We start from the raw sequence: 13,903 nt of genomic DNA, 5'->3' as shown, positions 1-13,903 counted from the left end.
CGCACATGGGCTCCAATTTCTGACAGCCATGAAAGAGCTGCCTTCAAATTTAATTCAATTAAATTCAATTTTATTTGTATAGCGCCAATTCATAACAGAAGTTATCTCAGGACACCTTTCAAATAGAGCAGGTCTAGACCGAACTCTTTAAAACATTATTTACAGAGACCCAACAGTACCACCATGAGCAAGCACTTGGCGACAAGGGCAGGGAAAAACTGCCTGTTAAAAGGCAGAAACCTAGGACAGATCCTTCGGCTCTAGGTGGGTGGTCGTCTGCCTCGACCAGTTGGGGTGAGAGAGAGAGAGAGAGAGAGAGAGACAGACAGACAGGTGCACAGCAACAACAGTATTGGCAATGGCAATCTAGCAGGACCATGGCAGGAGGCTCCACCAGGATCCATGAGAATCTGCGAGACGAGAAAGCACAAGAACTCCGGGGAAGAAGTGAAGTTAGTAACATGCATTAATGGAACATGAAAAGAAAGAGAGAGGAAGAGAGGAGCTCAGTGCACCATGGGAAATCCCCCTATAGTCTAGGCCTATAGCAGCATAACTAAAGGATGGTTCAGGACTCACCTGATCCAGCCCTAACTATAAGCTTTATCAAAGAGGAACGTCTTTAGCCTACTCTTGAATGTGGTGAGGGTGTCTGCCTCCCGAACCACAACTGGAAGCTGGTTCCACAGGAGAGGAGCTTGGTAACTGAAGGCTCTGGCTCCTGTTCTACTTTTAGAGACTATAGGAACCACAAGTAGCCCAGCATTCAGAGAACGTAGTGTTCTAGAGGGGTAATAGGGTACTATGAGCTCTTTAAGATATGAAGGGGCCTGACCATGAAGAGCTTTATAGGTGAGGAGGAGGATTTTAAATTCTATTCTACATTTTACAGGGAGCCAGTGCAGAGAAGCTAGTGCAGGAGAGATGTGATCTCTTTTTCTAGTTCCTGTCAGTACTCGTGCTGCAGCGTTCTGAATTAATTGGAGAATTTTAATGGACTTATTGGGGCAACCTGATAATAAAGAGTTGCAGTAATCCAGCCTAGAAGTAACAAATGCATGGATTAGTTTTTCTGCATCTGTCTGTGATAGTATGTGTCTAATTTTTGTAATATTACGTAAATGAAAGAAGGCAGTCCTAGAGGTCTGCTTTATGTGGGAGTTAAATGACAAATCCTGATCAAAGATAACTCCAAGATTCCTGACAGTGGTGCTAGAGGCCAAGGTAATACCATCTAGAGTAACTATATCTTTAGACAGTGAGTCTCTGAGGTTTTTGGGGCCAAGAACAAGAATTTCGTTTTTTTCTGAGTTTAACATCAGAAAATTGCAGCTCATCCAGGATTTTATGTCCTTAAGACATGTTAGTAATTTAGATAATTGATTAATTTCATCGGGCTTGATTGATAGATATAACTGCGTATCATCTGCATAACAGTGAAAGTTAATGGAGTGATTCCTAATAATGTTGCCTAAAGGGAGCATATATAAAGTAAATAGTATTGGTCCAAGTACAGAACCTTGTGGAACTCCATGACTAACTGTAGTATTTATTGAAGATTCATCATTAACATGTACAAACTGCGAACGATCTGATAAATATGACCTGAACCAGCTTAGTGCAGTTCCTTTAATGCCAATTTGATGCTCAAGTCTCTGCAAAAGAATATCATGGTCAATGGTGTTAAATGCAGCACTAAGATCTAATAATACAAGTACAGAGACAGGTCCGTTGTCAGAAGCAATCAGAAATTATTAACTTTAACCAGAGCTGTCTCTGTGCTATGATGAACTCTAAATCCTGACTGCAAATCCTCAAATAAACTATTGTTATGTAGAAAGTCACACAACTCTTTGGTGACTACTTTCTCCAGAATCTTAGACAGGAAGGGCAGGTTAGAGATAATGACACACTCTTACCAGCTTCAGCCAGCATCTTCACAAGGTCTTTTGCTTTTGTTCTTGGGTTGATATGCACATTTCGGACCAAAGCACGTTCAACTCTGGGACACAGAACCCGTCTCCTTCCTGAGCGGTATGATGGCTGGACACTGCCATGGTGTTTATACTAGCGTATAATTGTTTGAACAGATGAACGTGGCACCTTCAGGCATCTGGAAATTGCACCCAAGGATGAACCAGACTTGTGCAAGTCCACAATTCTCTTCCTGATATCTTGGCTGATTTCTTTTGACTTTCCCATGATGTAACACAAAGAAGCAGTGTGTTTCAGGTGTGCCTTAAAATACATCCACAGGGGTGTCTCTAATAAACTCAAATGTTGAGAAGCTTCCAAAGACATGACATCATCATCTGGGCTTTCCCAAATTGTTTAAAGGCATAGTAATCTTAGTGTATGTAAACTTCTGACTTTGAAGAAAGTAATAAAAAAAATCCTTCTCTCATTACTCTGGCATTTAGCAAATAGAAATAATTTTGGTAAACCTAACGGACCTAAAACAGGAAAAATGATTGTCTGATTTCATGTCAGACAGTGAGAAAAAAAGTATATGTGTCTTTTTATACAGTGTATGTAAACTTCTGGTTTCAACTGTATATGATAAGAATAAGTTGATTATATTTTATTTAAATTATTTTTGTAAATTGTTTAGGGTGGCAGTAGCTCAGTGTGTAGGGACTTGGCTTGGGAACCAGAGGGTCGCTGGCTTAAGTCCCACAGACCACAATACGGAGTGTCGACTGGGGCGCTGCTAACGAGGCAGCCGTGTGTGTGTGTGTGTGTGTGCGTGTGTGTGTGTGTAAAAGACATTGCATTGATTAGCTGAAAGTAAAACACAGCCATTAAAACACAATTTAACTTGCCAATTCATTTTTAATAAAAAAAAAGTAATACATTTTTTAAAGTAAATTATTAATACGAATAAGGAAATGTTTATAATTTAGTAGTAGTGCTGTCAAACGATTAAAATATGTAATTGCGATTAATCGCATTAATGTCATAGTTAACTTTGTGTCCCATTCTTTTTTTTCATTTTAATGCTCTTATCAACATGGAAAAGTGGATCTTTGTGCAAATGTTGTTTTTATTGAGAATCATGCATTGTTGCCTGGCTTTGACACGGGGGCGGAGAATTCTCATCAGCTGTGTGTTTGGCCATCAAGTGGTATTTCAGACTGGACGTGCTGCGATGATAGCTCAGTTCACAACAACAAAACACACAGATCACTTTGGTCTTGTCAATGGAACCATTTGGCAACTTTTTAAAAGTAAACTTTCCATTCAGAATATTATTGGCATCCATTTCAGCGTCTCGCGCTCGCCATCCACTCAAAACGTAACATCTACTACTCTTAAACAAGTGTGTGCGGCGTTCCTGTTGTTTTGTTTCCGGTCTAGCTAGATCCGGTGTTGTAGTTTTTCTAACGTTACTAGTTGTTGCAAAAGCATGTGAAAAAAACTACAAAGTGTGCTAGGCCACAAAGAATGTTAATCTCGTGATAAAAAAAATTGACGCCATTAAAATGGGTTTCCGTTAACGCCGTTAATAACGCGTTGAACTGACAGCACTAATATTTTACTTTTATTCATATCCAAATTCAATCAATTTACTTAATATTTTAGCTGTTTTTGAATGTATCAATTTACAGTATTCATTGAGTATAATTTGTTAAAGTCTAAAATGATTCCAGTGGCGCACTTTAGAGCCAGCCAGCATTCACCTGTGGGAACCCTAGCAGTACACCTGAGCCCATGGTGGTGGACCAGTACAAATCCAGTACAGATCCTGAACCTGTGGCAGTTATCCTGATCGCAGTATGTATGGCCAGTAGCTGCCATTAGTTACATATGAAACTGAAATGGACTTATTGTTTACATTAGGATTTAACACTGTAATATACTTGCATATCTAACTTACACCGTACTTTACTGTAGTTTATATAGAACTAATGATGAATTTGAGATATTTCCTTGTGAATGTCTAGTTAATTCATAGTTAGTGATTATCTGACATCTAGAGATAATGAGCATTGATGTGGGCTCCCCCTTGTCCCCTTTTGTCTTATGTTTTGGTTTGAAGATTATACTAGTATATAACGTTACATAGTCAATCAATGATCAAACTAGGATCACTACAAATTACAATCAATCAAAACAGCCAAAAATATTCTTCCTGCACAACTCACTCAGTGACCCTTGAAAAACCACTGCTATCCCTGTCACTTTCCACCTTTCAAAGAGTACAGCCATTCAACACCTGTCCACAGACATCATTTGAATCACACACACACACCATACCATGCTGTCCCTATGCAGCACATTCCCCCAGTTTAAACACTGATAGAATACTTGCTGCTAGGATACTGTACATTATGGGGAGGACTGTGGTTCCTGCCTGGAACACCGAGTGTTTTGAGCTCCGTCGGCGCGTTCTCTCCCGCTCAGCCCACATGACAGCCTCCCACCCTCTCATTGGCTGTTTTGAAAGGCATCGCTTGCGCTCATTGGTCTGTTTTGAACTGCTGCTGTACTGCGGTCAATTCAAAAGAGTCTGTAGCATTCCAGCGGCAGTCTGTGCACGGAGAGTACATCCATACGAAGCGAGGCACAGTCAGGTAATTATTATTTCATTTTACACAGGCTGAAATATGACTTTGTGAGTTGTCAGGTTAGTTGAAAATTTAAACCATTCAATCTAGACAGAAAGTAGGTCAGCTGCGTTAGCAACTTAATTGAAAGTGGCTTTGTCGATTTAGCAATTGCTAAGCTAACGTTGGTGACCTCAACTTACTCACCTAACGTTAGCATGAAGAAAACGGCAAGTTTAACGGCTCGTTAACTAGTTTAACGTTATATCATTGCCGTCTCTTAACGTTACAGTCCTAGGCTAAATGAAAACACTAATGTTAGATAACAGTAAACCGCTGGTGTAAAAAGACATACACCAGATCAAATCTCTGACGTTAGCTTACATTTAGCATTACTTAGGCAGCTTTAACGTTGATTTGCTTTAGGTGTTACAGTTTGAAATACCAACACAACGCTCGTAGGTTGGTTAGGTTATCGCAAAAGCCAATAATACATTGCTGTAAATGGTTGAATTAACATTTAGTTACACTCTGTACTTAACTAACTTAATTTATACCGGTAATTGTGTCTACGCAAGTTACGTTAGCCATCCCCAGCCTTGCTACTTTTTAGGCCACATTTGATATTGTAACGTTAAGTAAAACGGGCACTTCCATGTCGTTAGATGTCCCAGTAATCACAACTAAGTCTGTAATGTAAAGGTAAGCATGAACTGAAGCTACTGGAAGGTAATGATAGGTGTTGAAATATCTTTGGCATGACGGCATGTGTGTTTTTCTTTCAGGCAATATGGAAGACTACTTGAAAATAGAGAAAATTGGAGAAGGTTGGTCTTAATGTTTTCTTCTAGCTAACGTTATATTCTTCAAACAAATGCTGCACAAATTCTAACAGGTTTTGGCTTTATGGCAGTAAAGTTACACTGTAAAATGACTCAGCATCCTTGTATTGTAATTATAGGTACTTTAATGAAGAATAAAGTTTATTCAGGGTCAGTTTGGCTACTGTAATATGTTAGGGCCCTGCCCCTGTCAAATCTTATGTACAACTTTCCTCTTAGGTAGGACCTCTCAGAGAGTACTGCTATTCAGCACTTGTCCACCAGGCCTCATTTTAAGATGAATACACAATTCTGGATGTACACCTACACCCAGATCACATATTTGTGTTCAGGCAGTTTACAGTCAGCGAGCTACCCTGCAGCTACAATGCAATCATACATCGCTGGTCTGTGTGTAGGAAACAATGTTTAGATAGCCACCATTTACCTTTCCACTACCTTCCCTCATCCCCATGGCAACTGATTTGACCCAACCCCTGAGCTGTAAAAGAAAGAAAGAAATTAAATTATATTATTTATAAGATAAATACAAATTATATTCAGTCTTGTTCAGATGGGGTTATTGGACTTATACATTCTTTCAGAGTTAATGTTTGTAGTTCTTCTAGTCTTCAGGTTGCAATCTGTGAATTAGGAGCAGAAACAACAGAAGCTGAAGCCAATTTAAACATTTCTGATTAATGGTTTTAAGATTCAATGTTTTGTTTTTTGTCTACACTATTTGAAAAAAAATGGCTATAAATCTTAAGATGCTCCAATTATGGCAGCTTTGGGCTTTTTGGAAGAAAAGTTACATTGTCAATTTATTAATTAGCTTATTTCTTAATATTATTAGCTATGTAATTAATGTCATCTGAAATAAACAGCTCATTATTAAATTAGGAAAGTTAAAATAGATGGTGCACATGAGGAACTCTGTCTGCTACATCTGTGTCTTTCTCCTTCACAATGAGCACCGGTGCCCCCCTCCTGATGGTTTGTGATACTATAAATGACGTCTCATGGCACAAACTCAGCCAATAAATACTTCCAGCCATTAAAACTACAAGTTGATATGATGGTACGGCATGTGTGAGATATGACAAAGTACACCTTTGGGGTCTGTAGGTACCCAGTAGTATGATGGGAATTGATATGATTAGAATTACTTTGTTAACGTGTCCTTGCAGGTACCTATGGGGTGGTGTATAAGGGCAGGCACAAGGCCACCGGGCAGGTTGTGGCTATGAAGAAAATCCGTCTGGAGAGTGAAGAGGAGGGGGTTCCCAGCACTGCTGTCAGAGAGGTTTCTCTGCTTCAGGAACTGAAGCACCCCAATGTTGTACGGTACGTTGGCTTTGTCTGTGTAAGTTACAGAATGAGGTGTGAGGTTAAAGGGTTTTAAAAGCAAAATGAGGTATTCCAGCTTATAAAATACTAATGGTATGTACAGAGAACAGTTGCATTACATCCCAGTGAGACAGGCCCCAAAATAAAATAACAGCAGTGCTAAGATCAAAAAGTGATTACGGGTATGGCCATGCTGTTATTCTAGTGGCATATGTGGATTCTGTGCGGTATGTCACTGCCTGTTTTTTACTGGCTAATGGCACTAATAAACAGTTGGCCATATTTATTTATTTTTTAGTCTTGCTTTAAAATGTTGCAACAACTACAAAAAACCAAACCGACATAGAACCAATACTGATTTTCCTTTATATCCTTTGTACTTGTTTTTTTTTTTTTTGGCAGTAGGGAATGAAAAATAGGTCTTAAATTGCATTCACAATAGTCCTAAAGTCTTTAATGTGTTGAAATCTGTAGAAACCCTATAAAATACCACTTCACCCAGACATATCAATGGTAACATTCAGCTCAGATTTGACATGCCACTAGATTAGAACAATGGTGGCATTATCTTGTGTATCTCAACATTTCCTCGGTTAATCAATTAGTAGTTTGGTCCAGAAAATGTTGATCAGTGTTTCCCAAAGCCCAAGGTGACGCCTTCAAATGTCTTTTGTCCACAACCCAAAGACATCCAGTTTGATGTCACAGAGAACCAGTGAGAGTGTGAGAACATTTCAACATGAATGCAGTATGGACTTAGTCAGTGTGTTTGTGTGTATCCCAGACTCCTTGATGTCCTGATGCAGGAGTCTCGTCTCTACCTCATCTTTGAGTTCCTGTCCATGGATCTGAAGAAGTACCTGGACTCCATCCCCTCTGGCCAGTACATGGACCCAATGCTTGTCAAGGTAACTGTGTTGTGATTAATAAACCCTCCCTCTCTCTTTGGGATCTTTATATCTGTATGTGATTCAAGAGGTTTATTGTCATAAGGATGAAACAGTGGTTTTCACGTACAATGAAAATTTACTTTGCCCGACTCCCTTTACACAACACACAAATAGAATAATAGAATAAAGTTAAAATATAACATAACTTAAAGTGAAGAACGGTGTACAGTAAACGGCGTGACAGCTCTATTATTGCAGTCGAGTTAGTTTTGAATTGGATTCATGGAATCAAATAATGTATCTCAAAGAACATGGTGACTTAAAATGACTGAACAGTAAAGTGAATATTCTGTTTTACTAATTATACTTTTAAGTGGAGTATGCTGATGCTGAGTGGCTGTTAGATAAAATGTTTGGAAGTGAAGTCCAACCATATCCTCCTACTCTTAAATACTCAATGTGTGACTTAAAGCATGTTGGTCTGTAATGATTCCAGCTCCTACAGGAAATGTCTTTAAAAATAACTTAAAAATAAATTCGGAACTAGGGATTGGCCACCTGATTGTCTTTCTCTCGTTGTAGTCTCATTGTCAGCACTATCTAATAGATCACATCACATCATTTATTTTTTAAGATAACCTATATTTACTTCTAGTTATTTTACAGCATTTAACATGCTTAATGTACTCAAATCTTTCACTTCTGTAAAAGTAGCAATACCACAACATATAAGTTATAAGAAATGTCCTGCATTCAAAATCTTAAGTAAAATAGCAAAAGTATTAGCATCTATATACATTTAAAGTGCAGAAAGTGGTCAAATGCAGTGGAGTAAAAAACACACTATTTGATTATGAAGTAATATAAAATTGAAATACCAAAGTACAAGTACTTCAAAGAAATTGATGGGTTAGGTGTACTGCTATTACAATCTTTGTCACCTAGTGAAAGGGGGCCGTTGATTTTTAATAAAACAATTCAAACAGATTAATGTAACATTTGTCTTGTTCTGTCAATTAACAGTTTCTAAATGTGTGTCCATGTTCATTACCCCCCCCCCCATCCCATCCCATCCCCCACCCTTTGCCCGTTACCACCTTTTAGAGCTACCTCTACCAGATCCTGGAGGGTATTTACTTCTGTCACTGTCGTCGAGTCCTCCATCGGGACCTGAAACCCCAGAACCTCCTGATTGACAACAAGGGAGTTATTAAACTGGCAGATTTTGGCCTGGCTCGGGCCTTCGGCGTTCCTGTTAGGGTCTACACCCATGAGGTAAGAATCCATTCAAATACCAGAACTGTAAACCTGACGGAGACTCTCACCAACGCTTAATGATTTTTAAGGGGATATTGGATCACACCGACAAACAGAAAGCCTCTAAAATGCCGTGTGTGTTCCCAGGTTGTAACTCTTTGGTACCGGGCTCCAGAGGTCCTCCTGGGTTCACCCCGGTATTCAACCCCTGTCGACGTTTGGAGCACTGGGACCATCTTTGCTGAACTTGCCACAAAGAAGCCTCTGTTCCATGGAGACTCTGAGATAGACCAGCTCTTCAGGATCTTCAGGTAGACACACCAGAGCATATCTACATGCAGTTAATGGAACCATCATCAGTTGAACTGTTAACTGCAAGTTGTTGAACTATTGTAAATGGTTACATGGACAAAGCTCTTTTCAACTGGCCTCTCATTCACGCACACACTCGCACACTAATGGTGATGGACTTGCCTTGACCCTATCAGAAAGCTTTTTTTTTTTTTTTTTAATTGCTGGACTGTGGCAAAGCAGGAGCTGGCCCTATATTAAGTAAGTGATGAAGTTACACCATTGGTCAGTGGAGTTTCCTCACCGGCTGTTCTCTTTCAAAAAGAATAAATGTGAACAGCACTTTAATAGCCATGCAACGTGGCTACCCCGCTGACCCACTGTGACCCGCGCGTCTGTGGTGTTTACCTTTTTTGATGAACACAGTACAATAAAAGTGTGTGTGTGTGTGTTCGATGGACACAATGAATACATCGCATACATAATCAGAATCTAACGTGTTAACAGTTGGATTTTAAAATCATTTATATATATATATATCCATTCAATTGTATTTGTATAGCGCCAATTCATAACAGAAGTTATCTCAGGACACTTTTCAAATAGAGCAGGTCTAGACCGAACTCTTTAAAATATTATTTACAGAGACCCAACAGTACCACCATGAGCAAGACCTTGGCGACAAGGGCAAGGAAAAACTGCCTGTTAAAAGGCAGAAACCTAGGACAGATCCTCCGGCTCTAGGTGGGTGGTCGTCTGTCTCGACCAGTTGGGGAGAGAGAGCGAGAGACACAGACAGGTGCACAGCAACAACATCCATGTTCTGTTTCTGTTCTTTCCAGGACTCTGGGAACCCCAAACAATGATGTGTGGCCTGATGTAGAGAGCCTACCTGACTACAAAAACACCTTCCCTAAATGGAAGTCTGGCAACCTGTCATCAATGGTGAAAAACCTGGATAAGAATGGCCTGGATCTACTGGCGGTAAGGACTAGGGCCAAAATATTTATAATCTCAGGCTGTTGACTTTGTTTTGTCTTGTTTTTCCTCCTCCAATTCAATCAAATCCCAGACTGTTGTGCTCCACCCAGCCTTGCTGTTTAAGTGACCCTATAAACTATTATTTAATTATTTCTTGTAGGTCATTTCCAATTTCAGTGTTAACTCACTACTTACTATGCTTTTCCCCATCTCTTTTCCCTGTATACACTACACCAGCGGTTCCCAACCTGGGGGTTGTGACCCCTACTAGGGGTTGGCAAAGCTTCACAGGGGGTCATGAGGCCTTTTTTCTTTTTCTTTTTTTGATTTTTAGGATTTTAAGGGGTGTAAGAAAACCCTAAATAATATATGCAGTAGGCCTATATCTCAGCAATTTTTAATTAACATGTAAATTATTTTTAAAGTTTAGATTATATTTAAGATCTAGACTTTGAAGACCTGAACACAAGCTATAATCAGAGCCTTTACTCTGATAAACAGCCTTATCCTTTTTCCATTAGAAAAATACAAAAAATAAGAGCTAATTGAACAATGGGAGGGGAGACACAGAATTTGTTAAAAAATAAGTCTGTATGATTGTTAAAAAATGTTAAAAATACACAATACAGACAATTATATGAAGTCACTATATCTGATCAATATTTATTTAAATTTTATGAAAATTTCCAGCAGTTATTGTGTTCACTGTTTGGGTTTATTGTACGGTTATCATACATAGTACTGTTGTTATGCATCGAATATATTATAAAATATCCATAAATATGTCAGTCAGGGATTGTCAGTTGACTCAATGATAGAAAAGGGGTCCCTTAAGGAAAGGCTTTCCCCCACCCTGTCTCTTTCTCTGAACATGTATATGTGTCTCTGTTGACTTTCTTGGTCAGCTGTTCGTTTATACAGTTTTTGATTCCGTTAGGTCCATGCTTATGGAATTTCCACCGTGTCCTCCAGGTTTTCTTTCTTTCTTTTTTTTTCTCTCCCCTGCTAAATATTAAAACTAATCACCTGGAAATTTTGAATTGTATTATCAAGAAAAGCAAGCAGCCAGGGTCACATTCAGTAACTGGTGTAACTGAGGAGTTGCCCCAGTAAATGACTTGTGAAATAATTTGCATGTAAAATCTTGTCACTTCCTTTTTGAAACACTAGACTGTTGGAATGTATGAAACATTTCTGTTCGACAGGTTGTGACAGTTTGCTTAAGTATTTTGTAATTGTATTTATTTAGCATCATGTGACTTGTGTTCAAGATCAGCAAGAAATGCTGTATAGATCAGAGAAAGGCCATTTCCATTTGACGAGTGTGCCGAAGTCATTGAGAAAACTGGTAGATTATAAAGTAGACAAAGAAGTTTGTTCATTTTGGTCATTACTTTTTTTGAAGCACTTTATTCCCCCCAAGTCTTAACCTACATAACAACTAGCGGAGAGTACATTTGCAAAAACATATGACAGCCATTCTTAACAGTAATTTGATATTCCCTGGATTGCACAAAAACATGATTTAGAAAAATAAATAAATAAAACGGGAAAATATCTGTTTTTGCAAATTAACCCATGTAGTGTTGGTCATGTGAACTAGCATGGTGGTTGCAATTAAATGACTAGTCCTTCAACAACATTCCCATGCAACCATGAGAGGGGCATTGAGACTTCAACCCTTATGTTTCCAGTCCCTCAGGTTATATTCACTCGAAGCTGCAGTAGGTAATTTGTATAAAAATGTTTGTCATTTGCTGAAACTTTCACTATATCCTGACAGTAGAACATGAGACAGATAATGTGTGAAACAATCAGCCTCCTCTGGCTCCTCCTAGTGCTCCTAATGGCATTTGTAAGAATCCACCAGGCCTGAATGAAAACAGAAAACGCTCTGGTGTTGGAGGCTTGAAGATAGTTGATGAGTCTAATTCCCAGTGTCCTGTCTGTATTTGATGCCCTTGGAATGAGACTCAATAATCAACTATCTTTCCTTGCTCCAATTGGTTGATTTCATTCAGGCCCGGTGGATTCTTGCAAATGCCATTAGAGCTAGGAGTCAGAGGAACCGGATTGTTCCACACAATATCTCTCATGTTCTACTGTTAGGATATAGTGAACGTTTCAGCAAATATGACAATCTGTTTATAAAAATGACCACCTGCAGGTTTAATGTAACTGCACACAGAAATATCCGTTGTGACCCTGTCCTCTTCCTCCCTGTCTTGGTTCTCTGCTGTAGAAAATGTTGATCTACAATCCTCCCAAGAGGATCTCAGCACGCGAGGCCATGACTCACCCTTACTTTGACGACTTGGACAAATCCACCCTGCCCGCTGCCAGCATCAACAAAATCTAAAACACAAACTGACCTTACATGCAGACACATTCATACCCATTGTGAATTATCATTCTGTAAATACTTGTGTGTGTGTGTGAAAATTGTTCTAGACCTTTTTACTAAAGTTTTGTCTCTCAACAACGTCTTTTCAATAAAACTGCACTTTCTGTGATTTTTGACATTTTCCTGAAAATATAACATAAGTTGTAGTGTCTGAATTTCTAAAATGGTAAAGGTTCTCTGGTGTATGACAGGATTGGAGCATTTCAATGTTTGAAAACACTCACTGTGTATACCACTTTAATAATACAGCATGATGGCTGATTGAAGATCCCAAGATTCATTTGGGGCATAACAACAAAGTGATGTGTTAGAGAGAAGCCTGAGACAGTTCAAGTATAGCATAGTAGTTTTCCATCATTGCAGCATACTTGGTATAATGCAATTAAACAAGTATGATTAAGAAGTTCAGTCAAAGCTGCTTCAACAGTTACTATCTTTGTTCATCAGTTTTGGTTCAGTCTTACAATCCCATCAGGAGCACTAGGAGGAGCCAGAGGAACCTGATTGTTCACAGATGATCTGTCTCATGTTCTACTGTCAGGATATAGTGAAAGTTATAAAAAAAATGAGGGATAGTAGTGTAACTAATTACTAATAAATATCAGTAGTAGTAATAGTTTTTGAGTAACACTTATTATGATTACATGAACATGAGCTGGATAAGTAGCAGAAAATGGATGGGTGGATTAAAAATACAAAGGGGTAGTTTGGGTTTATTGAAGCACAGTTGTGAGTTACTTCTCCATAGTCAGCGGTTGGCACAGTTTGAAAAAGCAGACAGTAGTACCAGCACAGAAACTAAGCAATGTTCTGCTGTGGGTTGTCCACTTAAAATGGCCAACCTAAAAATGATCAGTTTAAATGTACACTGTATTTAAGTGTATTTCAGACAGCCCTTTCCAACGGGACATTAAAACATTTACATATTGATCTTTCACAAAACCATTTTACTTCACAGAACATAGAAGTTGCTGGTCCTCAAAAATGGATTGAAATGGATCCCAGTAGCGCTTTGTTCACACTGTATGTGTAATGTCTTCCAGCAGCCCACAATCAGGTAACATTTTACATACATACCAAGTAACATTGCTGCCAATGGCAAAAAAAAATCAGACCATTGTTAATACATTCTAAGGCCTCTTGAGAAAACAGAATTTCACTCTGAAGGCTATGGGAGCATAGAGCCCTGCCTCACTCAAGTAAAGTACAAATAACTAAAATTTGTACTCATGTACATTATTTGAATAACTATACTAATAACCAGTACAGTGTGGTTGGTTGTGACCTCTGCACTGTTCGTGGCTTGTTGCAACAAGTCAACAAGGAGCTGCTACGTTAATTCCAGAGATGTCATGTCATACA

The 13,903-nt window shown here is 38.9% G+C and overlaps 1 protein-coding gene across 1 annotated transcript; it reads left to right on the top strand.

Annotated features, from left to right (window-relative positions):
* Positions 1-4,477: 4,477 nt before the first annotated feature.
* cdk1 (cyclin-dependent kinase 1) lies at positions 4,478-12,650 on the top strand. Its single transcript, XM_051424349.1, has 8 exons — positions 4,478-4,574; positions 5,333-5,374; positions 6,559-6,715; positions 7,503-7,626; positions 8,713-8,883; positions 9,013-9,176; positions 9,999-10,140; positions 12,380-12,650. The coding sequence occupies exons 2-8, from the start codon at positions 5,338-5,340 to the stop codon at positions 12,494-12,496; spliced, it is 912 nt and encodes a 303-aa protein (XP_051280309.1). The 5' UTR covers positions 4,478-4,574; positions 5,333-5,337; the 3' UTR covers positions 12,497-12,650.
* Positions 12,651-13,903: the final 1,253 nt, after the last annotated feature.

Source organism: Dicentrarchus labrax, unplaced genomic scaffold (genome assembly GCF_905237075.1).
Source record: "Dicentrarchus labrax unplaced genomic scaffold, dlabrax2021, whole genome shotgun sequence".
In the NCBI taxonomy this organism is placed as follows: domain Eukaryota; kingdom Metazoa; phylum Chordata; class Actinopteri; family Moronidae; genus Dicentrarchus; species Dicentrarchus labrax.
Note: the sequence above shows the minus strand (reverse complement) of the source record. Positions and strands in the feature narration are given on the sequence as shown.

Excerpts from the sequence above, each read along its gene's own strand:
- cdk1 (XM_051424349.1), top strand. The coding sequence starts at position 5,338 with ATGGAAGACTACTTGAAAATAGAGAAAATTGGAGAAG. Across the intron at positions 5,375-6,558 it reads AATAGAGAAAATTGGAGAAG|GTACCTATGGGGTGGTGTAT; the intron begins GTTGGTCTTAAT and ends GTGTCCTTGCAG. Across the intron at positions 8,884-9,012 it reads TTAGGGTCTACACCCATGAG|GTTGTAACTCTTTGGTACCG; the intron begins GTAAGAATCCAT and ends GTGTGTTCCCAG.